Here is a 26,975-nt window from a genome sequence, read left to right on the forward strand (position 1 = left end):
TAGATGATTAGATTTGAAATGCAACTTTGACACTTGGGGAAAACAATGACTGGAATCTATAATAGCTTGACCAAATCACAGTTTGCATTAGAATATATTAAATCATCTCAGAGTGGTTCCAACTCACTTTGACAGTATTCTCTCTCATTCAAACACATGGTATCCCCCACTCTCCCATTCATGCTTGGCGTGCCCAAGCACAGATAAATTATGCCTACATTTGTGATTTATCTGCCAGAGAGTTATCTTTGAATAGGAGCAAGCTTATGAAATTCTGTGGAGGAGGGGGATGAACACTGAAGTCATTTTCTGATACAGATTAGAACAAACCATTTTTGTGGTAGAGGTGTGGGATATTGCAAACTGTTAAATATCTGTTTAAAAAAAAAAATTACAATGAAAGTACCAGCTTGTACAAGACCATGATGTTTATTTGTCTAAATCTTAATCATGACTTTTTGTCTTGATCTTATCTTTTATTATCAGCGAGGATGACAGGGGTGCAAGAAGACAACAAAAGCTTGAAGCTCAGCCTCTCTAAAGTGGAGGGCGAACGCAAACAGGCCCAGGAGAGAAGCAATACCCTGGAGAAGGTATACAATCAGTTCCAGTATTATTTACCAAGAGTGTTCGCATGTGCAAGTCCTTCCAGTGAAGTAGTTTTCTTACAGTATGCGTAATATAAACAATAGTAATCTAAACAATGGCAAGTCCAGTGTGGGGTGTAACATTTCTAACATGGGGCAGTTGTGTGTTGAGTTGGCTTCATGTTGTTTTCCTGCTCGTCACCCCGCCCCACAGGAAAAGAATAACCTGGAGATAGACCTGAACTACAAACTGAAGACCCTGCAGCAGCGTCTGGAGCAGGAACAGACTGAGCACAGAGGGACGCGGGCGCAGCTCACCGACAAATACGAGTCTATTGAAGAAGCCAAATCAGCTGCCATGAATGGTATGCCAGTCCTATGTCAGAGCATGTCCTACTCTGCTGTTTTTCACTCTGCTCACTCTGTTTGGTTCATGTTTTTGTTTTTTTTCTTTCCAGGCACATTGTACTTGTGCCTTCTCACTTTCTTAATTTGCATTGTTTCTCCGCCTTTAGTTTATTTAACCTCTTCCTCACACCATCAGCCTCTTCCAGCTTTTCTACAATCACATCAGACTCACCTCCAGGGGTTGTTTAGATGGGAGGAATTTCTAGGAGTGTAAGCCAGTCAGCGTGTCAGGACATTTCCTAATTGCTTATTAAAGCTGGATTTGAAAGCAGTTTTTGCAATAGAGTGAGGATCTGCCCAGGTGATTTCTTACCTTTGACCTAGTGTTTACTGGAATAGACTCAAAACCTTGCACGTCAGTTTTCTCCCATATCAAAGCTTACTGATATTTTAGATTGATAGATACATTTATAAATTATAACAACAAATCTCCATGTTTCTATTACTACATCCACACTTATATTTATGTGTATTGTGTTGAGTCAAGTCGAGGTTATTGAATATCAAATGATCAGCACATTCACGGTCTCATTTTCCCTGCTATTCTGTCATATAGCTGAAGAATTAAAAAATGATCTCTAATTCTGTCTCTGTCCTCCCTCAGCTGTTCAACAGAAGATGTCGGAGGAGAATGGAGCGAGGATGCGAGCGGAGAGCCGGGTAGTGGAGGTCGAGAAGCAGTGCTCGATGTTAGAGTTTGACCTCAAGCAGTCTGTGCAGAAGATGGAGCAGCTGATGAAGCAAAAGGAGAGGCTGGAAGATGACGTAAGTAAAACGGCTTCCAGACATGTGAGATTTGATGTTCTCAATAACTTTACCCGTACAGTTCCTAAATGTCCTGACATCTTCCTTCTCCAGGTGAAGAACCTGCGGATACAGTTAGAACAGGATTCAAGCAAACGCGCTCAGGCCCAGAATGAGCTGAAGGGTCGCATGCAGGAGATCGACCGTCTTAGGTGTTCAGAGAAGCAGGCCAAACAGGAGATCAATGCAGCTCTAGAGAGTAAACGCTCCCTGGAGTTCCAGCTGGCACAGCTGACCAAGTGAGTGGTTTTCTTGCACTATAATTTTACAATTAATTGATTTTTTAACATAAAGTTTCATCATGTCCATCCAGGACTACACTACTTACCTTACAGGAGACATTGTCTGCATGAGTGAAATAACCAGTAGATTTGAGGTTACTTTGTACCATTCTGCCAAATGAATGAGAGTCTGAAATAATCTGGCAGTTGCTGCAGCCAGGAGTTCTTATTTTCTGTTATTGCTTTATGGGCGAGTAATATGCTTTGGAAGTCAAGGCGTCAATTGCCCTACAATTGCCTGCTATTTTCAAATAAGTGCTATTATTCCAGCTTAAAGGGTGACTATGCCAAAGCTGTACCGCAACTGTGTTTACGCCACAGGATTAGGCTCCATCCACTCCAATGCTAATCCTCTGGCTAGCTCTGTAGCCAGTGCTGCTGGTTATGATGCTAGTTACATTTTCCTACTGGAGCTCACCCAGAGGCTGGATCTGTTTGCCTCACTTAAATGTGTTGTTTTGAAAATGATTCAACTTAGATGATGAGCTACACACGTGGATTTAATGACTATGAAGTATCTAATGCATATGGCGGATTTTTGTCAGACAATACAGAGGCAACGAGGGACAGATGAGGGAACTTCAGGACCAGCTTGAGGCCGAACAGTATTTTTCTGTAAGTAAAAGTCTCAGTTTCTTTTATATCTCTATCCTGCTTGTTCAGTGTGAATGCCAGTCTAAACTGTCTGCCTTTCCTCCTTCAGACGCTTTACAAAACTCAGGTCAAAGAACTAAAGGAGGAGATTGAGGAGAAGAACCGGCAGGTACAAGAGGCTCATAAAAAGGTGCAGGACTTGTGCAGTGAAAGGTAAGAGACCAAATATTATTCACACTCACCGCAGCCCTGTAGAAGGACTCTCTCATATGTTTTACCATCCAAATATTTAATAACCAGCTACATTTTTTTTAAAATTATATATATATATATATATATATATATATATATATAATTATTATTATCATCTGATGATTATACAACTGTCTAAAAAGCTGAGGTTACAAGGTTACAGGATGAACTAACCTATCAAATGTGTTTCATCATGTACAAAGGGACTCCCTGTCTGCCCAGCTGGATCTGACTGTGACTAAGGCTGAGTCAGAGCAGCTTGCCCGGGCACTTCAGGAGGAGCAGTACTTTGAGCTCAGCCAAGAGAACAAGAAGACAATAACTAGACATAAGCAAGAGGTTGGAGAGAAGGAGTCTACTATTGCACGAGTAAGCAAACCTAAAATGTCTCTCTGAAGCTAATTTTGTACATTCAGTACAATAACCTTTATTTGATATATTTTATTGCCTCAACTTTGAGTGGAAAAAGTGATATTCAAATTTTATTGCAGCTTGAGGAATCCAATAAAACTCTGACCAAAGATGTGGAGAACCTCAGCAAAGAGAAAGCTGAGCTAAATGAGAAGCTTCGTACTCAGGAAGACGGTACTTCTCGTTGTTTACCTTTATGTATCTCATCTCTATATAATTCAGCTGCCACACAAGCTAATTATCTTCTCACTTTTCAGAGTATGCAGCTCAGAAGGAAGACATTACAAATGCAATCAAGGCCAACTATGAGAAGATCCTCAACACAGAGCGCACACTGAAGACTCAGGTAAGGATGCATCTTTTTGGTTAGACATTATTCGCAAACCACTGGTAATGCAAGCAGAGAATGATGGCTGATGCTTTCCCACTATATTAACCACACTCACTCTGTCAGGCGGTGAACAAGCTGGCCGAGATCATGAACCGCAAAGACATGAAACTGGACCAGAAGAAGAAGGGCAGTACTGCTGACCTGCGAAAGAAAGAGAAGGAGAACCGCAAGCTTCAGCTGGAACTCAACCAGGAGAAGGAGAAGTTCAACCACATGGCCATCAAGTATCAGAAGGAGCTAAGCGAGATGCAGGCGGTGAGTTAACATCTCAGCAATACTAGAGCCCAGTATAATCATCTAGAGCTCTCCTTGTTTTTTAAACTCCAATCTTGTGGCTTTGCTATCAACAGCAACTGGCAGAGGAGTGCACATATCGTAACGAGTTGCAGATGCAGCTGGACAGTAAGGAGAGTGACATCGAGCAGCTTCGGGAGAAACTGAACGACCTGCAGCAGCGCATGGATAACTCTAGTGTGACCAGCTTGCAGACAGATGAAACAGACAGCAACATCGCAGGTACGGTCATCGCAGGGCCTTACTGGATGCTGCCGTCCCTACTTTTTCTCCACAAGGCAGTCATTTATTAATGAGTCATAACAGATGTTGCATGTGTTAAATCCCAAAAGAGTTTTGAAATCAAATGTAGTAACATTTATAGGGAAGGAAGTTAGAGTAACGTAGAAATATTGTTGTACAAAACGTGCAAGATTATTTTAGGGGGCTTAAAAATATTGCACAATTTTACGATATGTTGTACCTTACGCAGGCAGAAATCAGCTCTCCAACACACACACACACACACTCACACTCAAACTGTGTATTTTCAAGATGTAGCATATATTTCTAGTATTACCTGCTGAGTCTTAGTTAAAGTAGATGAATGTCAGAGAGCAGTGTTTGAATTCTATAGTAATGAGATATTATAACGGGTGTTTTAATTGAATAAGCCTTTAAATAGGTACCTTTATTTTTACATAAGGAGAAAGCTGAGACAATCTCTAATATAAGAAAAAATACCAATTACATAATTAAAAATCATGATTTTAAACTCCATATTTTTCTCTAAACAAGTTCTAACAAAGATGAATTTTCCTTGTTCTCTAGGTCTTATTCAGTTTTCATGAATGCTGGTGTCTGTGGTTAAATCATTCTCTCTTTATTCCCCTCATGTCCAGTCGGTTCTCCTAGCTCTTCTTATCTTTGTAACTTCTATTCCTTTCTCTCTGTGAGTAACAAAGTGGACGAGCCCCGTTTGCCTGGCCTGTGCTGCAGCTGTTGTGTGTTTGTGTCTTTTTTTTTTTCTTTTTTCTTTTTCGCCCCCCCGATTTTCTTAGTTATTCGTTTGCCAGAGGTGAGAAAGCCATCTCTGTCGGGGGAAATGCAACACTTTTGAAAGAAGCCTGATAAGAGTGGGGGAGCAAAATCTGACCTAACAAAATTTGTAGACACAACATGCAAATGATAAGTAATGATGCTTAATGTCAGGAGGTCAGCCCCAAAGGTAAAGTGACCACATTAGATTAAAGGTTACCGTCATACAACAGACAGCCTGTGTGAGGTTACCACAGCGCTCTCAGCACCTTTCAAAATGTGTCACAAAACTGAAATACATTCTTAATCAATCGCACCGTGTGCCTCAAACACTTGAACACTGTTACCATTTTGTTGGCATGTTCACCCAGAAATACTGCTCTTTTAGACACAAAGACCCCCCCTACCCCCCACCACAATGTCACATTTAGTAGACCTCTTTTTAGTCCACCATTCCCGTTTAGCTTGTGTTGTTTCAGCTGCATGCACTTGAAATATCATTTTAACACTAAATAGTGTCTACAGCCTACTGCACAGCTTTGTGTCCATTGAAGGAGTGAGTGATCAAGCTGTAATTGAAAGAAAATAAATACTAATTCTTACTGAAAAACTGTTATTATAGAGCTTTACACTTAATTTGAATTGATAAAATCTTACATGCACTGTTAACATGCTGATAAAAGGACTTACCCATATCTATTATTGACCTCCTGCATGGAGACCCTCAACTGATCTCTTGTCACCTACTCCGGTGCAGTTACCTTAACGCTGGCAGAACTCCCTGAAGGGGTTCAACTCTGTGTTATGAAACAGTTAGCCTTTGACCTTTTGTCACATGACTTGTCCATTTTTTTTCCCCCTCTGTTGAGTTTGGATTTAATCACTGCATGGCCTTTTTTTCTCCCACAGTGTCTTTTTAATACACAGTATGAATTTGTAACTATTTTTCTCTTCTGGGCTGCTTTTCAGAATCTAGATTGGAGGGTTGGCTCTCTATTCCTAACCGCGCTAATATCAAGAGATACGGATGGAAGAAGCAGGTATTGTGTGTTTGTTTTGCGTTTCCTCCATTCACCTGCATTTTGTTTCCCGCTTTGTTATGCTGCCATAACACATGCAGCCAAACCCCCTCGAGGGCCATATCAGCCTTCCTCTCATTGTCTTTCCAATATTTGCAGTATGTGGTGGTGAGCAGTAAGAAGATTCTGTTCTACAACGACGAGCAGGATAAGGAACAGTCCAATCCTTCAATGGTACTAGATATTGAGTAAGTATTTTTTTTTTTCTTTCTTCTTATTGATGATCAAAAATGTAGCTGAAAAAAATGTCTGCTGCAAGAAAAGAATGTACCAGAAAGGTCATGTTGCAGGCTGCATGTTTTTGTGTTTCCAGGTTAGCTCTCTGATATGTAATTGTACGTTTGTGCTTTCTCGTGCAGCAAACTGTTTCACGTCAGACCAGTCACACAAGGAGACGTGTACCGAGCTGAGACAGAAGAGATTCCAAGGATATTCCAGGTAGGAGGCTCCTTCCTGTCCCGGATTCTTTAGATTGACATATTTGTATCCAGCCTGGACTTCTGACGTCAAGATGTCAAATCGTATTGTGTGAATAAACATGTCCGCTAGGCCTCAGTCACACTTTCTCCTAAGGCAGCTGCAGCTTTTCTGATGAGGCTCTCTCTCTCTCTCTCTCTCTCTCTCTCTCTCTCTCTCTCTCTCTGTCTCTCTCTCTCTCTCTCTCCCTCTCCCTCTCCCTCTCCCTCTCCCTCTCCCTCTCCCTCTCTCTCTCTCTCTCTCTCTCTCTCTCTCTCTCTCTCTCTCTCTCTCTCTCCCTCTCCCTCTCCCTCTCCCTCTCTCTCTCTCTCTCTCTCTCTCTCCCTCTCCCTCTCCCTCCCTCCCTCCATATTCAGATCCTTTATGCCAACGAGGGAGAGTGCAGGAAGGAGGCGGACATGGAGACGGTCCCTCAGGGTGACAAGACCAACTGTTTCCCCCACAAAGGCCACGAGTTCATCCCCACGCTATATCACTTCCCTTCCAACTGCGAGGCCTGCGCCAAGCCTCTGTGGCACGTCTTCAAGCCGCCTCCGGCCCTGGAGTGTCGCCGCTGCCACGTCAAGTGCCACAAGGACCACCTCGACAAAAAGGAGGACGTTATTGCTCCTTGCAAAGGTAACGTGTTAACAGCCCTGTCTCAAGAATGTGCAATATCTATGTGAGAAACATGAAAATGAAAGAAAATGTTTGAAGGCTGTTTGCAGTAGATGTTGAGCCTGTGATCTAAAATGTACTGCTTAACTGTCATTTTGAGTTTGCTTATGTTATGAAATATTAAGCAAATAAATCTTAGATGTCTAGCTAGCTAGTTTAACTAATAGCAGCCACTCACTTTTGCATAAAGTTCAGTCAGTTCATTTTTTTTCAGTGTATTTACATTTCAAATTTCAACTTTACTATTAAGTAGAACTGAAATGAATAGTAATAGTAATCAATTAGTTGATATTGTTTTATACTCCTCAGGTTTAATTTTTTTTTTTCCTGCCATTTTATCAACCAAACAGGAAAATAGTCGTCTGATTAACTGAATAAAGACTGCTGTCATGATTTATGTATGCAGCCTTGAAATAAGGCAGCATTGATTAATCGATGAGTTGATCAATAGAAATCTAATTTGCAACTATTTTAATCATCTAATAATCACCTATTCAGCCATTTTTAAGCAAAAATGCTACACATTTTCCAGTTACAGCTTCTCAAATTTGATGAATTAGCTGTTTTCCCTATAATAAATTGAATAATTGCCATATATAACTTGAGTACCATCAGCATTTCTTAAACTAAACGATAAATTGATTAATCAAGAAAATATCGTCGGATTAGTCAATAATGAAAATAATGATTAGTCATTCTTGATCTGCAACATATTATTTCATGCCCTCCCCCTCCCCACAGTTAACTACGATGTGACCTCCGCCCGGGACATGCTCCTGCTGGCTCTGACCCAAGATGAGCAGAAGAAATGGATTGGCCACCTTGGAAAGAAGATTCCTAAGACCCCACCATCCACTTTTTCAAGAGCCTCACCTCGTACTATGTCCACTCGCTCTGGCCCGAACCAGTCCTTCCGCAAGAACCCTAAAAGCAATACAGGAAAGCTGAGGTAACTTTCAGACTAATTATTTTAGGTATTTTCTTTAACTGTGTTGGTGTATTAATACATTTTTCCCAGACTCTATAGTGTCCAAGTAGCTCTAGATAACTGCATGACATATAATAAGGCACTGTTTAGAGTACTTTTTCCAGGAGAAAATGAGGGTTTGCTGCAGTCAGTCTTATTTTATCCCATGTGGTGGGCTGAGATGTGGTCAAGTCAGTCACATGACCTGCTGTTTGTTTCCTGTGTTGTAGCAGAGCGCAGTCCAGCCTCCAAGCAGCAGACACAACATCCAGCACTTGTTGACAGGAACTTCTTCAGAAAGTGTTGATGATTTTTAGACTTTGTCTACAGATTTAAACTATTTATTAATTGTGTTCCTGGGTGTTTCTAACACGAGACACTTCTTGGTTGGTTGGTTAACTCCCTGGGCTCTTTTCCAGTTGACACTTGGGATTCTTGTTTTTCTAATTGGCACTAATAATGTGTTGTTGGGTTCAGTAACTAACTTACAGACTTACTATACAACCCTCCTGAGAATGTGGTCCACTTTATGGGTATTTATATCACCTGTCAAACATGATGCAAAGGTGTTAACGGGGTAAAGCAGCATATCTGTTTCCTGTTGTATGTTGACTTAAAATGGGTTACTAACCAAGGTTAAGATATTTTGTCTTTCCTTTACTGGACACCTGTCTCTGTTCTTTCTTTCAGCTAACCGTCTGAACCATTGGATTCTTTTCTGGACTCTATACTTTCCCTCCTCCCCCCTTCCTCATCCTCAAAAACGAAGAAACCTGTATTACATAGAAAATTTGGTTAAAAAATAATAAAAATATATATATATATGTCAGTAAATAACCAGCGCTGGAAAATTGCAACACATGTCAGACACAAGGCATCATGGACAATAAGAGGCCTGATACCCCCATTCCACCCTCTCACATCTTTGAGATAAAAACATCATCCATCTACACAAACTTGCAGCTCTCCATTTCTACCAGAAGATGGCACACTCATCTTGAAAGATGGACAGAGGAGAGCTGAAGGGACTCATGTCATGGAGGCATTCTGTGTTTCATATCATATGACAGTTCTGATGGATATCGGAAGGTAAAAGGGGGTTTTGCTGGGACTTCTGCAAGTATGTGTTTGGTTAAAGGTACTGTCATACAGGGATTGCAGATCTGCAGTGAGTGATTGTGTCTCAGGGGTGAAAAATGATTATCTATCTATTTTTTACTTCTTTCCCCGCCTGACAGATACTCGAGTTCAGTGTAAGCATACTTCTGTTTTCAGCATAACAAAAAATGACTGATGCCTTCATTAAACGTCTCGGCCTTTTTGCCTTTATTCTTATTACTCTGCAAGTCAGTTATCAGGTTTGGGACAGAGTATTGGGACATGAGTATTAGATGTTTTGAGTATTGAGTGAGGAGCATGCAAGATCATCATTTAAATCTATGCATTATTTTTATTATTATAATTATTTTTATTACTCCTTGCCGTACGGAAAATACCATTGTAATGGCATATAGGAGTCCTAAAAATCTATTGACTTTTTTCTGTTTATTTGGTACATTGTCTCTGTAATGTTTTTTTTTCTCTTGTATTATTTTTTGTTTTGTAATGTATTGCCTTACATTGATTCATAGATAAATGGTTCAAAAGGAAAACATTAAGTTAACAAATGTAAAACTGCACTGTTTGAATTGTAAATTATTTTTAGAAGACTAAACAGGTGTAGCATTTGGCCCACCTAGTGCCTTAACGTTTGGATATTGATTTTACTGCCATATCTGTTTTTTCTTTATTTCTCCAAAACAAGACAAATCTTAACTCTTCCATCGTTTATTTTTTAAGAAATCACCACACATTCGTGGTTTTATCAAAACTTACTTTTTGTGGTTTGACTATATAAAAATATATATATTAGATTACCTCTTTATGGACACATTGCAATAGGTTTAGCGTGTTAAAACAAAAGTCCCCAGACTCAGTTCATATCAAATGACAAATTTCGGGATGGTGTACCTAAAGCAAGGCCTATCTGTGTTGTCTTTGTTAACAAATACAAGTTGTTTCTTTAACACGGTAATGTCCCGTTAATGCAAACCCCCCCACAGTGTATATAATGAGAGAGACACAAGGATTATGGAATACCTCCGCAATCTTTTTATTTGTAACTTTTTGTTCAGTTAAGAAAAGCACTGGAACTATGATCTACTCTTGTCTTGGATAATTTGCATGGTTAATTGCATTGGAGTCCGCACTGATGGATATGTCAATAAACATATCTTTATCATTCACTGTTTGTTCAGTTTTTACCACACATGGATCATGACTTCATTTTAAGCAGGCTAAACATGGGTGCATCCCAAATTGTTGACTGTCCCTGAGCCCCAGAAATTAAGGGGAACCAGACTTACTTTGTGTGAGCCTCTTGGTGCTAATTTAATTTTGTATAGGAATATGTAACAACTTAGGTTAACTGGTCACTCTAAATTGTCCATAGGTGTGAGTGTGAGTCTGTCTCACTATATGTTAGCCCTGTGATGGACTGGTGTCCTGTCCAGGGTGTATACTGCCTCTTACCCAATGACAGCTGGGATTGGCTCCAGCAAGCTGCAACCCTCTGTAGGGTAAGCTCTACTATGTCTCTCAGCTAACTTTATGTAAAGGCCTTACCGAGGGTTCTGTTTTCTAATCTTGTCTAATTTTCTGACTGAAGACATGGCCCTGGGTCAAAATAATCAAATGACCACACATACTATCCCAGCATAGAAAAATGACACAACTGTATGGAGTATGAGGAATGGGGGCCAGGGTGGCTCCTAGCATTTTAATTCATCCATATGCTGAAACTGTAACGGATATAAACAGGCTCAGGTGAGTTTTATACCATGTTGTATCATTTAATTATAAAATAATTGTAACTAATCCATTACATTTACTGAGAAAATTATGATTACAAAGGGGGTTACATGTGAAGTCAGACCTTTGTGAGTTTGCTCACAAAGTTGTTTTTTTTTCATTTTTAAACAACATTTAGCATGTTACTGAATACATACATTGCTGTTTTTAATTCTTTGAAATAAATATTTTTTATATTTTGCTAATAAATCATGACGTGGGTTTAAATGGTGTCACAGTACCAAATACACACATGCCCAGATTTTTTACTTTTTTCATAAATATTCCAAAATGGACATTAACTAATGAATACAGTAACCTTCCCAACCCTGGTTTTATATTATGATTGGAAAGCTCTCGCATGTCCAGTGGGTTGTGGACAACGTAAACCTGAGTTAAAAGACAAAAAAGCTCTGACTGACTCTGACTTCGCCTGTATAATGCTGAGAGTAAAGATCATCGGGTGTGTGTAGTGAGGCTGCAGCAGGGTGAGCAGCAGATGTCGGAGCACGTCGATAAGTTCCCAGCGTGTTGTTGCAGCGTCATTCTGTTTGAATGAAGTTCAGACTGAGAACTAGCCAACTCTTCATTCGCGCCCCGGTGGACTGAAACAGGAAAAAACAAAGGAGTTGAGGAAATAAAAGGTTGCCAAATATGCCGGTGTTTACAGGTATGATAATATTTCCATACAACCCATTCACTGCCTTAGGGGGAAATATGACAAAACACGAAGCTTTTACACGTGTTTTTAGTGCAGTAGCGCATATTACATTTTAGCATGTTAGCTTAGCTTTAGCATAATATGCAGTTAGCTCTTTTTTAGCCTCTGTTAGGCCATTGGTGGAGCTACTACAAAAACACAATATATAAAGTCATGCATACACGTTAAAAATGTATATATTGCTTTACGTGTGCTTGTCTGTGGGTTGTTGGATTTTAAAGTTGTTTTTGATTTTTTTTTCTTAGCTTGTGCCGCTAACACAAACCAGAAAGCAGCTACTGTCGCTAACTGTCAGCTAGCTGTGTTAGCCGAGTAACACACGGTTTAACTGCGCATTTAAAGCCACTGTTTGTCAGCTGGATGGATTCAGTATAGTCGTGTCTGTGTCAGTCTTAGCTATCAACATGTCTAAATGTGTATCAGTATGAAAAAAACACTGAATGACTCCCTGTATTAGCATGGCTAACCCAGCTAGCCAAATCATGAGTGTACACTTCCTAAGCTTTTCTTTAACAGTTGCGGCTTGTTGGGCAACGAGAATAAACACAGGACATGAGTTTGCAGTTTTAGCATGACAGTACTGAGACTAATCAGCCGTTTAACGCTTAAAATCGGCAGTCAAATATCTGGATGTATATTATTAACTTTCACTTTGTGGGTTTTTAGCTCGCCAGTTTACTGCTAGGTGCCACTAGCGCTAACTAGATGCTGTGTCATACATGGCAGCAGTTTGTTTAATGTTTGTCACACCCTGGGAGGGCTAACATATTGTCTTGTACTATGTGTTTTTCCTTTTTTCTTTTTAATCTTTTAGTAAATGTGAAATGGGGCAAAGAGAAGTTTGATGCTGTAGAGCTGAACACTGAGGAGCCACCCATGGTTTTCAAGGCTCAGCTCTTCGCCCTGACAGGAGTCCAGCCCGACAGACAGAAGGTCATGGTGAAGGGAGGCACTCTGAAGGTACTCATGTAAACAAGCACACATGTGAACAAAACATAATACACTAGTTCCTGCTTTGTCGAAGGCCTAGCCTAAAGATTTGCTCTATCTATGTATGGGATATTGTCAACAAATCCACTGAAAAGACTAAAATCAGTCTGTTGATTGTTGTAGGGACAGGTGTTGTTTATATAGCTGAAGCCTGATGCAGCATATTCCTCTGTGCTAATTCAAAAATGATTTGAGATATTTCAGTGTACCACACCAGGCTGGACAATTTATCAATATTATATGGATATCATGATATGAGAATACATGTAGTCTTCTATTTTGTATATTGTAATATTGTGATTATGGTAGGTCTTGGCGATACGGATACAATCAAATTTACAATATTTATGATCAAATACCTCAGTATCGATAGGGCAACATTATGTAGGCATGACTATAGGTGCTTTCACAAAATATTTACACAATGATATTTTTGATAGATAATCATCAGTAATGTGGATATAATGACAAAGTGGGTTAAGGCAAATCATATAACCGCTAGAATAGTCTGGTTAAGTTCAGAAAATGACATACATTTACTGTAATGCAGCCTTTAAAACCAGCAAAAGACAACAATTATGCCATATCACAGGGCCGGGCAATATATCAATATTATATCAATATTGTGATGTGAGACTACATATTGTCTCATATTTTGTATATTGTAATATCATGATATGGCATAACTGTTGTCTTTTACTGGTTTTAAAAGCAGCATTACAGTAAATTTGTCATTTTCTTAACTTAACTAGGCTGTTCTAGCTGTTGTATTATTTGACTTTACCCACTTTGTCATTACATCCACATTACTGATAATTTATCATAAATGTCATTGTGTAAATATTTTGTAAAAGCACCAATAGTCATCCCCACAGTATTGTTGTATCGATGTATTTGGGCATACATTTGTGATATTTGATTTTATCCATTTTGCCCAGACCTATGCCTGTTGCATCATGTTACGTTTTCCGTCATTAGGATGTATATGGGCATAGCATGCACAGACTACTTAAAAGCAGATGTGTATTTCAGTATGTGGCGCCAAACTGATGTATTCAAATGCTTTATAAAGCTATCTTAATTAGACTCTATGAAGTTGACAGCTAGGTTGATGGTGAATTATTGTGTATGGCTTCTGATACTTTTTTCTCATGCTACTGTAAGTAGTGTTTGTTTAGTAACGGTAATTGACAGGTCATTTGTTTCTATTGTTTGTGTTTTAAGTAAGATTAATGCAAACTAAGATTTTTTTTTCCTGCTCCTTTTCGGTGGAGTTTTTGTTTGTGAATTGCTTTTCTTTTATGGAGCTGTGTATCACCATGAGTGGAACATAAAATAGTGAGAGGAAAAACACTGAATTGTAGTTTATTTTAGCCTCCTAATATAACAGTTGTGCACTAAATGTGGATTAATGGGCAGAAGAGACTACTCCCAGACAAATGCACTGTTTTGAGTGGTGTTTGTTAAAAACTAGCTATTTTTAAAAAGCATTAAAAAATAGTTTGTGTCCCTTTTCATTTGGAATAAAAGGGCTTGTGGCTGAAAGACAGTCTAATGCATTCTTGTTTTTGGTCCTTTTCATGAGATTTGTTATGTAACAGACTGAAACACACCTGCCTTTACCCTTTCACCAACTTTTTTTTTTATTCAGGAGCTAATCAATGTCTCCTTCATTTTAGGATGACGAATGGGGGAACATTAAACTGAAAAATGTGAGTATTTTGAAATGTTTTCAGAGTCATATATTAAAAAAAAGTTTGTTTGTTTAGAGAGCGATACCAAACATTATAGCAACGTGTTTGTGATTTTCTGTGTATTTCTGCTCTTTAAGGGAATGACTCTACTGATGATGGGTTCAGCAGATGCCCTGCCTGAGGAGCCTGCTGTCAGGCCCATGTTTGTAGAGGACATGACTGAGGAACAGCTGGCCTCAGCGGTGAGTAAGCCTGAAAATTACCAGTACGTCTTAAACAAATATGGTGATTGTTGCTTTCCATGCTGACGTGGCCTCTTAAACCTGGTTCGTCAATGTGATGTATACCAAGTAGAAAAATCTAACAAGCCAAATTTACCTGATATTTCCCTTTTGAGTGTTTTTTAGAAGCATTTGCGTGGCTCAGAAAGAAATGTACTCATTATAAATGATGCTGCAGTCAGCAAGCTGATGGCAGTGTTTACATTTTCACTGAGGAGTGCACCAAACACAAGGTGCAATATCAGTTACAAACTGCTGTGTCACTTGATACTGTGCTGATGTTTCGTCTACAGATTCATCTCAGTTAGGAAATTGTCAGCTCTTCATTGCAGAGTGGCAGAAAATGAGAATAGCTGACTGGGTTGCCAGTAATGACGCCAACTTCTTGATGGAGCATTTCAATCTTTTACTTGCAACTTGGAACTTATCCAACTCTGTCATTTTCAGATGGAGCTACCTTGTGGCCTGACAAACTTGGGCAACACCTGTTACATGAACGCCACAGTGCAGTGTCTGCGCTCTGTGCCAGAGCTCAAAACTGCTCTCAGAAGGTGGGTTTTTCTGCTAGTATCAGGTCTCAGTATATAATACATATGTTATGATGGTCTATACTTAAATGATTTACTTCACCCTGCTTCTTGTATTATATTGTTCTTGTGGTTTTGCTCCAGCTGAAATCATCTGTCTCCCTCTACAGGTATTCAGGTGCTCTGCGATCCTCAGGGGCAAATGCACCATCACAGTACATCACAGCAGGTATGAGGCATAATGGACTAATACTGAAATAATATAATATTAAAATTATATGTCTTAAACTTATTATTACTATACATGAAAAAGTGATTTGTCCGCCTCTTCACACCTTCAGCCCTTCGTGACTTATATGAGACCATGGACAAGACCTCGTCCAGCCTGCCACCCATTATTTTGCTGCAGTTCCTTCACATGGCCTTTCCACAGTTTGCTGAGAAGGGAGACCAGGGACAGTACCTCCAGCAGGTCAGACACTCCTCACTGCAGTACAGACTCCACAGATTTAACCATGACTTTGAAGTAACATGAAGTCAACATCTCATATGTTGTTTTGCTTATTTTCTTGTTCCCTCAGGATGCCAACGAGTGCTGGCTGCAGATGATGAGAGTTCTTCAGCAAAAGTTGGAGCCACTAGAGCCAGAGACTCCCATGGAGGTAAACCCTAAAAGCTTCTTTTTTTTAAAAACTTGTCTTTATTTATAATGAAGTGATGGCTGTGTAATTGATAAGTTGAGGAAAAGTAATTTGTTCCATCTTTGCTTTTGTCTTTTGATGTTTAGATCGACACTGAGAGCGGAGCTGCCTCTGCCTCTGCGAAAAAGAATTTCATCGACCAGTATTTCGGTGTTGAATTTGAAACTAGGTATCCTTGCAGCATGTGTTTTTGCTATTTGAATCTTTTTACTGTTTATTTCTTGTATGAGTAGTTGTGACTGAGTGTAAATATTTGAGTCTTGAGGAGCAGCTTGTACTGCCATAGTTGTGTTCAAATAATCCAGTGAAGTTCTTCCAGCGATGTGGCATAAATCTTTTTCTTAACTCTTCTGTTAAGCATGAAATGCACAGAGGCTGAGGAGGAGGAGCCAATCAAGGGCAAAGAAAGCCAGCTCCAACTCAGCTGCTTCATCAACCAAGAAGTCAAATACCTTGCAACAGGACTAAGGCTAGTACGTATCAGACCAAAACTAGTCGTCTTCAGCCAGAGGAGTGTGTGATTCCTTCATAAACAACTTTAAAAACTGTTATGGGCTTAAGTTTCCTGGATATTTAAAGCTTTACTCAGGCTTATCCAGGTCTAGTCTGAGTGAACATTGTGAACATCATGGTCAGGTTGTCTCCATAGTAACAGTGATCTAACCTTGTCTCTGTCTTTTCTGTTATTTCTCCAGAGACTGCAGGAAGAAATAACAAAAATGTCTCCATCCTTGGAAAGAAATGCTCTGTACATAAAATCTGTAAGTTTCTTTCTTTCCCTCTAACTTCTCTTGTAAAACTGAAATGAATGATGTATCTACTGCTAGAATTACAAACCTTTGTTAACCCCCCGCCCCCCCTTTTTACTTGCTGCTAGTCAAAACTCAGCCGTCTGCCTGCCTACTTGACTGTTCAAATGGTCCGTTTCTTCTACAAAGAGAAAGAGTCTGTCAACGCAAAAGTCCTTAAGGTTTGTATTGAGCCACGGTTTCTCATGTGTATCAAGGTGCAGTTTAATGAATGTTTAGTCTGAAACAACATTGTCCATATCACAGGATGTCAAGTTCCCACTCATGCTCGATGTCTATGAGCTGTGCACCGCAGAGCTCCAGGAGAAAATGCTGCCAGTCAGGTCAAAGTTTAAGGTGATGGAGGACAAGAAGCTAGAGAGACAACAGCAGAAGGTAACAAACATCTGTAGCTGTTTTTTACTTTTTTGCTCCCATTTGGGTATTTGGTATAATTTACAATTCTGTACAACTCACTTGTAATTTTTTTTAATGAGACAGTTGGTGAAAAAGCCAGGTGCAGCAAAAGATGTGAAGAACGAGCCCTTCTCATTCCCTGATGGTATGTTGCAACATCCACTAACATCCACCAGACACTTCACCACTTTCAAAAGGATCAGTCGTCTCTTTTTTTCATAACCTGTTAAATATAAAATGTGATGACGGATATATTAACAGCAACAGCAAATTTATTTTCAAAAGTCAGTATCAGGTTTTGTTGTCAATTCTCCTGAACTGTGAACCATGTTTTTAGATTTTAGAGTTTACAACCAATGCCTAACAGTCATTCAGTCATAAATCTATTGTAGAAAAGGTGTATTTATCTGAAGAGACTCCACACTCTACCTGTATTCTCTTATTATTTTGCTGCGTTTGGGGCTTTTCTGCATGTGAATTTTTGGGCAGTGGTTGTGAAGCCCCCCAGCCAATAACAGCTTTCAGGGAGTAAGGTCGGGACTCGTACCGTAGCGACCAGATTACATCACTGTCTCCATGTCTCTCCTCCTCATGTATTTATAAAGAGGTGCAGGTCTGTGTGTGTCTGCTTGACTGAGGACGGGGCTGAACTACACACACACACACAGACAGCAGAGCATTCATACAAAACCCGGCAATGCGGCACTGTTCTGCTGGGTTGTGCGGAGGCGTGTTTATTTGTACTTAATACATAAAAGCCGTGAATGTCTTTGTTCTCACCAGCACCACTCGCTGTCTTTATTCCGTCTCTAGCCCGCTCAACAACCATTGGTCTTTCTCTCTCGCTGAACTCTGAAGTACTGCTCTTTTCATCGACTCGATATTTAAGAAAAGGCTGTCTCACAGTACAGTACCAGTCTTAGAGCTGCTACAATTTGTCGATTAATCAATTAGTTAATTCACAGAATATTACTCCATTATGACTTGATAATAAAATCATGATAGTCCCTTTTTTTTAAAAGGAAAAAAAAAATTGCTGGTTACAGCTCCTCAAGTGTGAGGATTTGAAAATGATTATGCGTCATACATGATCGTAAACTGAATATCTTGATTTTGGATTGTTGGTTAGACAAAACAAGACAATTGAAGATATGTTGGGCTTTAAGAGAAGATAATGGTCTTTTTTTTTCCATTTTCTGAATTTAATATAACATTTTTTTTCCTGCAGACCTTGGTTCCAACAACAGTGGTTACTACGACCTGCAGGGCGTGCTGACACATCAAGGCCGCTCTAGCTCATCAGGTCACTACGTTGGATGGGTCAAAAGGAAAGAAGGTAGCTGCTGTTTTCTCATTATATGGTGGCTTATTTAGTATCGTGTCATGAACTACACAGCTGTTCAGGAACTTAATGTTTCCTCGCTTTCCTTTGATCTCTTCTGATAGATGAGTGGGTCAAGTTTGATGATGACAAGGTGAGTGTGGTGTCTCCAGAGGATATCCTGCGACTGTCCGGTGGTGGAGACTGGCATATAGCATACGTTCTACTGTACGGGCCCCGGCGGCTGGAAATACTTGAAGAGGAACAGTAGCTGTGGAAGATTTTCCTAGAAGACAAAGACGTCATCCAACACACATACAAAAAAAAAAATTGCCATTTCCAAGCACTGTCTGCATAGATGTGCAATAAAACTGGTGTCTTTAAAAATTTGATGACCTTAATTTTTTTGTTTTTGTTTTTTGTAACCAACATGGATGCTTGTAAAACAAAATCTGTCAAATGGTGTTAAATATTCAACAATAGTGGGCTTTGAAAATGGAGATATGAGGAGAAGCAATCTCTGGACTGGATCCTTTTAAAGAGGTTTTTAAGTCTTGCTCTGCAGTTTCAGTAAATGTTTTATACACATTGTATATTTTTTAAAGCCTTTGATGAGGTGCTCATATCATTAAAGCGAAATATTTCTCTTTAGTCACGTATTCAACTTATATAAAGAGAGAAAAAAAAAAAAAAGCCTAGCCAAGCTTTTGTCCTTTCTGGCTTGTAACCTCTCAGATGTATTATGGAGATTTTCACTTAACACTGTAAAGACTTGCCCTTGTTCACCTGTTGGACCTCTGGGAAATTTGGGTTCAATCTCAGGTCTTTTGTTAAGTGCTTGGCTCACATCATCTCCTGGAATTGTTCTCTAATGTAGTGACAGATGAGAAATCTTCACTAATGCTCTTTTGAGGGAAGTGTTTGTGGGGAGCCCAGTCAGAACAGAACAGGTTGCCCTTGTGGTGAACTGTGCAGTTAAATAAAGACTTGAGATTCAACCGTGATGGTTTACTCCACAAGCCTTGAACATTGTCTCTGTTGACACTTGATCTCAAAATCTGACAATACTTTGAAATGCTTTGCGTCACTTTGTTTCTCTGCGCAGGTTTTCCTGATCACCCTGCCACAATGTAAGACCTAACCATCAACACTCTGTAATAAGTTATTGACTGATCGCTTTTCATAGGTGGTGAAAATAAACTGTATACCAAAATGTGAGATTTTTTTTTTTTATGCGAGTGTGTGGTTGAAACATTGTGTGACAAGCAGTTTATTAGAAAAAAAACATTTATTGAATTTTCTACAGTGAAAAAAACATGGATTTGGACCTTGACTACGTACAAAAAATTTCATTCTCCATGTGTTTTTGGTATGAAACAATTTAATGAAGGTACGGAGTATTTAAAAGTAACGGATTATCTAATTCAAGCCTCACTGAGGTTGTCTGCAATCTGGGAGAACCCGGCAGCATTGAGAGCCGAGACCAGGTTCTCCACAGTAGCTTGTGTTCCCTCTCTGTCCTGCCAGGCGACCAGCAGCAGTTTGGCCTGCATGTCCACATCTTCGCTGTCCGTTTCTATCTCACGCAATTCCGCCGCCTTCATCTCCAGATGAGCGGCTAGCGTCTTCCACTGGGCGCCAAGTTTGGCTGCTATGTCATCCATCTGCTGGTTTGTCACCAGTTTGCTCGGTATGCTCGGACCTGGAACAAAGACACAATGGGGAGGATAAAAATAGAGTTGAATGGAAATTAGTGATAAGGTGGAGGATGAGGTGATAAATCATCCAAACGAGAGCATAAAAAGTACAGAGGTCAAGTTAGGTTGGGAAAGCTGGATATGATGTAAATGTGTACTCCAAATCAGGGGTGTCATACATATGGCCCGCGGGCCAGAACGAGCCGACTCGAGGGCCCGATCCAGCCCACTGTATAACTTTGGAAAGTGTGAAAACTGCAGAAAAGTAATTCCAGCTTTTCAATAAGATGCACAACTATTCTCACTTATTTACACTCGCCATTCACAGTCAAGGCTTCTGATTTTCCTGTGAACATCCACCTTGAGATAATTGACATTAAATGTGTTTCAGATTTGAAGGACAAATGTTTCCTCAGTGGGCTTGGACACATTTTATCAGTTCAGTTATAATATGTTTTACTGGTCCAGCCTATTTGAGATCAAATTGGGCTGTAGGTGGCCCCTGAACTAAAATGACTGACACCCCTGTTCTCCATACTCCTTTATTCTATCATTCTTTTTGTTTAAAAGAGATATTGTATTAAAAAAGCAAATACTCAAACTTACTGTCATTGCTGTCTTTAAGAAGATTGTCTCCATTATCGTCATCTTCTTCACCTGTCTTGATCTCTTCAGAGGGGATATCCTTCTGCATGTAGGGAACCAAAATCTCAACGTCAGTTTGTGTGTGCGCATCATGCAGCCTTTTCAGTCATTACTAATCGAGTTTTAAAAGTTAAAAAAAAAAAAAACCATCCTCACCGGCAGTTCTTTGGCCAGTTTGCTAACCATGCTGTCTAAATAATCTGCCAGGCTCTTGAACTTCTGGTTAGTTGGTTGAAAGAAGTGTGGACTTCTCCTGGACAGCAGCCTCAGAGCACGCCAACCATAGTTTGGATTCCGCACAGCCCTGCACAGATTTACAGAGACACTGATAAGTCACACAAATACAGGAAATAAAGCCATTTCGATAACTGGCCTGGAAGGTTTTAACAGGATGTGTTTAACAGAGAACTTACTTGTACTCCTCCTCCACCATGTTAGCAGGGTCGGCCTGTTCAATGGCCTCTGCAAAGAATTCGTCCAGAGAAGGCATAAACTCCCTGAAAGTAAAACAACAAATGTAAAAAGGCTCAAAATGTCTCTATGCAAATGTAAAAGGCAACAATCTGCTTGTGTTGTGAACCACTGACCTGCTGTCTGACTTGCAGGCCTCCATGTTGTCTTGGTTCAGGTTCCACAGTCGAGTCAACTCATCACTAATAAAAACACAGAGAAGCTTAAAAGATAGAAATAAACTCCACAGTAGGTGTATTCTTATGGTTTTGGTCACTATCTTCTATTAATTCTCAGACCCCAGTTTTTATTTGCCCCCGCTGTGTTGTGGTTAAAACAGAGTCTGCACAGAACAATACTGGTACAGTTTCACTACCAGATGTTCAAAAACATTTTAGCAGGATAACAGGATTCAAACCTGGGATTTTCTATTCAAAAACCCATCCTAGTATAAGATTCCTTACTTTCCCATGAAGATCTTGCGGTCAGGCCCTTTTCCAAGGAAGTCTTCTGGAGCTTGTCTTTTCCTGGTGGGCCTTTTGGGTTTGTCATCGACTGGCCTGTTAAAGAGGAAACAAGAAGGTCACTTTGGCTACCACCTCAAACCAACTCTGGATAAACTGGACTGGTCAACAAGATAAAAAAAAAATGTTGTCATCAATATTAAGTACCGTTCTTTCACAAAGCTCGGGCATCCCTCATTTTTCCAACCGTTCCAGTTCTCCTCTGTGTTGAGGATATGCTGTCAAAAAGAAATTTCAGTGTTGTAGTTGGTTAAGTGGTGATGTATTATGTATTCATACCCAGTGTAAAAATATGGTTTAACATGACGAGTAGAGGACAAAACTTTAACAACAAATAACTATATATATATATATATATATATATATTGTGAGTGTCTTTAATACCAGCATTTCAACTAACGGAACTTACTTCAACCATGGTGGCAAACTTGTCTCCATCAGGAGGGATTTCTCTCAGTAGCTGCAAGACAACAGTTATATATTAAAACAGCTTTATTTGTCTCTGTTAGACCTTTGTGAACTACACATTCAAACTGATCAAATGCACATTCAAAATGCATAATACTTTGTAAGCTTGTCAACATGTATGTTTCAAATGTAATAATAATAATAATAATAATAATAATAATAATAATGATAATAATAATAACAATGTATGGTGGCAGAGTTGCACTAAAATCACATCGATTTCTGTGAACTGATCCTTTAAGTGCGTCTCTACTCCTGACTGACTGACCTGGTAAACCAGTTTAGTTGTCTCTTCAATCCATGTGGTCTGGTCATCATTCAGAATGCAACTGGAGCTGTGAGAAGACAAACATATACTAAATATTTAAATATATTTTTAAATATACCACACCTGACAAAAATGATTTACAATGTCTTGCTTGTTTTTACACAAATGATTCAACAAGGTCAAAGACAAAGCTTACCTTTTGAATTTCACCTGACCCTTCAGATACTGGAAGAGGATGAGGTACTGAAGTAGAATGTGGCGCCTGAAGTTGCTGTCGCTGAGCTGCAAGTCCATCAGCTGGAGATGCAGAATAAAAGAAGAGGAAGTGAAGTAATGTCCAACTCTTCTGTTCAGACGGTTATCAGAGACCTCATCTTATTCTTAAATGGTTCAGACAACAATAGTGTACAGTCTTGAAACCATCATACTCCCACTCGCTTTACAGAGCAGAGTTGAAAGTGTCATCCAGCCTGTAAACAGTCTCAAAGCTGAATAAAGTGATGAGAACGGCAGATTATTCCCAGGGTGAAACGGTTTTCTCACCTTCTCGCTTGTTAGGAACTTGGCAAAGTAAACATGTTCTCTTCCAGATGCTCTCAGCTCCTCCAGCTTTCTTTTAGAGGCCTGCATGTCATCCAGCTTGAAGCTCTTGAATACTGCCAAGGTCTCATCGGAGTACTGTATGAGACAAGAAGGAAATTCACATTGACGATGACCTACTTTGGTATTTCGTTATGATTTGACAGTATCGGGCCAGGGGCAGGTTTTTTCTGAAGTGCGTTACCTTGAGGAATGTCATCCATGAGAATTTATCATAACACTGCACAGGGTTTCTGAAGTAGTCCTGCAATGTCCAGAACTTTCTGTACAAGTTGTAGTCAATCGGGATGGAACTGAAAGTGAAATTGAATTTTGAATCAACTTAAAAACTTAAAACTGAATTTCAATAGAAGAACATGGACAAGCATAAGGCTGAAATTTAGAGCTACTTACCACGGTGCAGGCAAATCCTCTTCTCCCATTTCTCCTTCCTCTACTTCCATACCTTCTTCCTTTTCTTCTGTGTGCTATAAAAACATGGAACTGACAATTACAATAGAACTGAAATTTAAGGATTAAATTAAAAAAGCATGCAAAATTAGCATATGTCAACACTTTACCTTCTGTCCAAGAGTACTTTCTTGTTCATTTTTGTTGAATACCGTGATGTTGTCCAGGTTGAACTGGCTCTGTAGATTGAGACCTGGAATAAACATAAAACACATACAGGAAGTGGTCATCAGAGGAGCTGAGGAACATTGTACATTGCATCCTTGATGGGTGTATATTGTCTGATAGCTACTCTTACCTGATTTTTCAGACAGGGGGAAAAGACGTGCCAGGAAAAGCTGGATTCGCCCACAAAATACAGTATTCTGAGACTTGGAAAGCCTCCTTAAAAGATCTGCATGGTGAAAAAAAAAGAGTGTAAAAAAAAAAAGCTTTGCCCTTTAAACATAAAAAGAGTCTTATACATCAAGAACAACAATGAGATTTAATCCTTACCGTTACACATCCTCAACAAATAGTTCTTCCCGGCAGTGTAAAAGGAGTTCTGAGAGAAAGGGAGAATACAGGTGTCGTTATCAAATCATCTACATTATGCTGAACAAAGACTTCAGTTGACTTTACTGAGAGGCTGGGGCATATTTACAGATTTCCAGGTGGAGACATTCTCCTCGACGAAGGAGAAGATTTTGTCGCACTGGTCAAGAGGAAGGCTGTCCAGTACATCTCCCAGCAGAAGGAAAGGAGTGGTAGCAGAGCAGATACCTGCACGAAGAGAATAGCAAAGACTTCATCACCACATTACTGACTTCAATGTGTTATTAGACAGAAATAACTGACCAGCCCTATTTTCATGCAACACAAGATCAAACAGGAATCTCTTAATGACATTTGTGGGAACATGTTTTGTATTTTATTATGTTATATATCCATGCATAGCACATAGTGTCCTGCATTCATTTCTCTTTGTTTGGGAAATGTCAGTTGACACATTTATTTATATGTGCTATCAGTATCATCTTTATAGGCCAAGTAAGTCCATGCATACAAGGAATTTGACTCAGGTTTAGTGGCTCTCAGTGTATTTACAAGACAACTAGACACACAAGGAATGTCTATAAACAGGTGAAACTGTTTCTGTGGACTGTAAACAGGATATATAGTGCATAGAAGTGAAGAGTGCTGAGATAAATATTAAATGTTAAAAAGTGACGTGACACGACTAACAAATGCACACACACGCATACTCTCTCTTTCTCTCTTCCCCACTACACAATATTTATATTTATTTCATAAAAAGTGTTTATGTGTGTGTATCACCCATCACTCGTCTCTCATGCTGTTATACTCCTCTCTAATTTTATTATATAATCTATTTGGTAGCTGGCTCAATCTTGCATGAAGAAGCCAATGTGGTGACCTGCTGTGTTGCTGTGCACTAACTATTCAGCCTGTTCTAATACCAAGTAATGAATGAAATGTATGCACATTTTATATTTTGCACTAAAAACAAATATGTATATGTTGTATGTGCAGTGGGTATTACAGTGTTACAGGGTTACTGCACAGCTTGGAGTTAACTGTTGAGAAGTGTGACAGTGTATTATTTATGGCAGTGTGAAATGGGGCTATTACAATAGTATAAAAACACAAGACCAATCATTAATTGATGTTAGCCTTGTAAGTCAACGTACCCTCTGAAACAGCATCTATGCTCAGGTAGATGAGAGACAGATAGTCATCACAGCTCACCTTCTGCTCAACCTGCAGACAGAAACATTAACTTTAGGTTTCATAATACAGCAACAGTCTGATGAATTTACTGAAGATTGTTAAACTAAGCCCAACGCTGAAGTCTGCTTCTGTTTCACAGGTTCAGAAACATAAATAATGATATTTAGCAGCCAATTCTCTGTTTTTTCACCATGTGCAAAAAAAAGTTTTAACACTGTTTTAACTCACTTTCAGATTGGCTAAATCCTATATATTGCTTATGAAAAGTGAAGATGTCTCTCCATCCAATTGTATTGTTCATTGCTTATAAACTTATGTATTATTCATTAATTATATTGATGCTTCCTGTTTTTCTTGCCATCCACTTGCCTGCTGCAATAATGCACATTTCCCCACTGTGGGACTATTAAAGGATTATCTTATCTTAAGGTTTCTGCTACAATGTCTAACACTTTATCTGAATAAGTGCAAGTGAGAAATAATGGATAATCAGCTGATATATATCATTTTGTATGTTTCTCTAAACCCCGAATCAGACGCTAACTTCAGTGACAGATGATGATCTATTTAACTCACAATCTGTTCACCAAGGACGCCCCTCAGAGCCTGGTCCAGTGTGGTCTTCTTCTCGGTTTCACTGAAACACACATCAGTCCAGTCAACTCTAATGTATTGATAAACTGTAGTCAATCCTAATAAAAGGGTGATACTTACTTCCCGAGGATCTGATTGAAAGCAGTTATTATAGGTTTGCTGTTTTTACCGACCAGAGCTTGTTTGGTGGATGCCTGCGAGCGTTTTGAGAAGGAAGAGGAAAACATTTCATGTGAGAGAGACGTCGTTAGCGTTCATGTTAGCCAGCAGATGCTAACACTAATAACAACATAACAAGACAAAACAGCAACTTGCAGCAATGAGGCTGCTATCCAACACGTAATGTAATCGCGACACATAATATTCAATAACATGTGATTCAATAAATACGTAATTCTGTGATTTCTCACCGTAAATTTGTCTTTAGCATCGACAAACTTAAATAAGGACGGCGACATCGTTATGCCTCTGTGACCGGAAACTGGCGTCACACTTCTTCCGGTTCCCCCTTTTTTCTTTCTTTCTTTATTGATATTAAACCACATTTCTCTTTTCATAAAATGATCATATCTCAAATATAAAAATATTATTCTGTGTTATACAGTCTATGGTTTTAATTGTATAAACTATTTAACTATAACGCTCGGTTACACAAGTATCTTCTTATTGTAAACCCAACTGAAAAGTACAATATTAGATCAATGCACAAACGACTTCTCTCTAGTGTTATAAAGTGATGTGATTGCTTGACAATTTTTCACTCCCAAATTTGTGAGCTTTTATTCTCACAAATGTGTGACTTTCTTTCTCATAAATTTGCGACTTTGATCTCAGAAATTCTGAATCCCCCCCCCCCCCCCCCCCCCCCAGGTCAGTATTTAATTTTTTACATACCCATGTATGTAAAATACGCCGTCGTATTAGAGTGATCTATGATTTATTCGTCAGATCTCTTTTTTTCTGTGACTATGCTGTAGGACCATAATGAGGAGCAGCCTGT

The 26,975-nt window shown here is 39.4% G+C and overlaps 3 protein-coding genes across 4 annotated transcripts in view; 2 read left to right on the top strand and 1 right to left on the bottom strand.

Annotated features, from left to right (window-relative positions):
* The window catches only part of rock1 (Rho-associated, coiled-coil containing protein kinase 1), a 32,002-nt gene extending 21,500 nt beyond the window's left edge, over positions 1–10,502 (top strand). The window contains exons 17-33 of one of the 2 annotated variants that reach the window (XM_053329867.1): positions 487–593; positions 802–952; positions 1,600–1,760; positions 1,854–2,038; positions 2,626–2,695; positions 2,784–2,887; positions 3,130–3,295; positions 3,418–3,511; positions 3,595–3,683; positions 3,792–3,983; positions 4,079–4,244; positions 6,009–6,079; positions 6,218–6,306; positions 6,478–6,556; positions 6,952–7,213; positions 7,994–8,201; positions 8,450–10,502. In XM_053329867.1, coding sequence (XP_053185842.1) covers positions 487–593; positions 802–952; positions 1,600–1,760; positions 1,854–2,038; positions 2,626–2,695; positions 2,784–2,887; positions 3,130–3,295; positions 3,418–3,511; positions 3,595–3,683; positions 3,792–3,983; positions 4,079–4,244; positions 6,009–6,079; positions 6,218–6,306; positions 6,478–6,556; positions 6,952–7,213; positions 7,994–8,201; positions 8,450–8,501 — 2,246 coding nt within the window. In that variant the 3' untranslated portion in view covers positions 8,502–10,502. The remainder of the gene's footprint in view (positions 1–486; positions 594–801; positions 953–1,599; positions 1,761–1,853; positions 2,039–2,625; positions 2,696–2,783; positions 2,888–3,129; positions 3,296–3,417; positions 3,512–3,594; positions 3,684–3,791; positions 3,984–4,078; positions 4,245–6,008; positions 6,080–6,217; positions 6,307–6,477; positions 6,557–6,951; positions 7,214–7,993; positions 8,202–8,449) is intronic. The other variant, XM_053329868.1, reaches the window with a different exon arrangement.
* Positions 10,503–11,690: 1,188 nt separating this feature from the next.
* On the top strand, positions 11,691–19,781 carry usp14 (ubiquitin specific peptidase 14 (tRNA-guanine transglycosylase)). The gene is made up of 16 exons (XM_053329871.1): positions 11,691–11,778; positions 12,644–12,789; positions 14,499–14,531; positions 14,651–14,755; positions 15,242–15,345; positions 15,492–15,550; positions 15,663–15,793; positions 15,903–15,983; positions 16,109–16,191; positions 16,381–16,495; positions 16,718–16,783; positions 16,900–16,992; positions 17,078–17,206; positions 17,312–17,372; positions 18,456–18,563; positions 18,674–19,781. The coding sequence occupies exons 1-16, from the start codon at positions 11,763–11,765 to the stop codon at positions 18,817–18,819; spliced, it is 1,476 nt and encodes a 491-aa protein (XP_053185846.1). The 5' UTR covers positions 11,691–11,762; the 3' UTR covers positions 18,820–19,781.
* Positions 19,782–19,823: 42 nt separating this feature from the next.
* Positions 19,824–26,444, bottom strand: thoc1 (THO complex 1). Its single transcript, XM_053329869.1, has 21 exons — positions 26,386–26,444; positions 26,096–26,169; positions 25,958–26,018; positions 25,342–25,411; positions 24,294–24,412; positions 24,146–24,194; positions 23,949–24,044; positions 23,761–23,843; positions 23,594–23,667; positions 23,385–23,493; positions 23,144–23,278; positions 22,797–22,897; positions 22,601–22,667; positions 22,274–22,324; positions 22,012–22,082; positions 21,805–21,900; positions 21,478–21,543; positions 21,304–21,387; positions 21,047–21,194; positions 20,852–20,933; positions 19,824–20,250 (listed from the first exon to the last, which is right to left on the bottom strand). The coding sequence occupies exons 1-21, from the start codon at positions 26,431–26,433 to the stop codon at positions 19,973–19,975; spliced, it is 1,962 nt and encodes a 653-aa protein (XP_053185844.1). The 5' UTR covers positions 26,434–26,444; the 3' UTR covers positions 19,824–19,972.
* Positions 26,445–26,975: the final 531 nt, after the last annotated feature.

Source organism: Scomber japonicus, chromosome 12 (assembly GCF_027409825.1).
Source record: "Scomber japonicus isolate fScoJap1 chromosome 12, fScoJap1.pri, whole genome shotgun sequence".
NCBI lineage: Eukaryota > Metazoa > Chordata > Actinopteri > Scombriformes > Scombridae > Scomber > Scomber japonicus.

Coding starts and splice junctions, on each gene's coding strand:
- usp14 (XM_053329871.1), top strand. Junction 14,756..15,241: donor AGGAACAGCTGGCCTCAGCG/GTGAGTAAGCCT, acceptor TGTCATTTTCAG/ATGGAGCTACCTTGTGGCCT. Junction 17,207..17,311: donor TAGAGAGACAACAGCAGAAG/GTAACAAACATC, acceptor TTAATGAGACAG/TTGGTGAAAAAGCCAGGTGC.
- thoc1 (XM_053329869.1), bottom strand. CDS start 26,433: ATGTCGCCGTCCTTATTTAAGTTTGTCGATGCTAAAGACAAATTTACG. Junction 21,901..22,011: donor CCGAGCTTTGTGAAAGAACG/GTACTTAATATT, acceptor CCTCTTTAACAG/GCCAGTCGATGACAAACCCA. Junction 21,388..21,477: donor GCCTGCAAGTCAGACAGCAG/GTCAGTGGTTCA, acceptor TTTTACTTTCAG/GGAGTTTATGCCTTCTCTGG.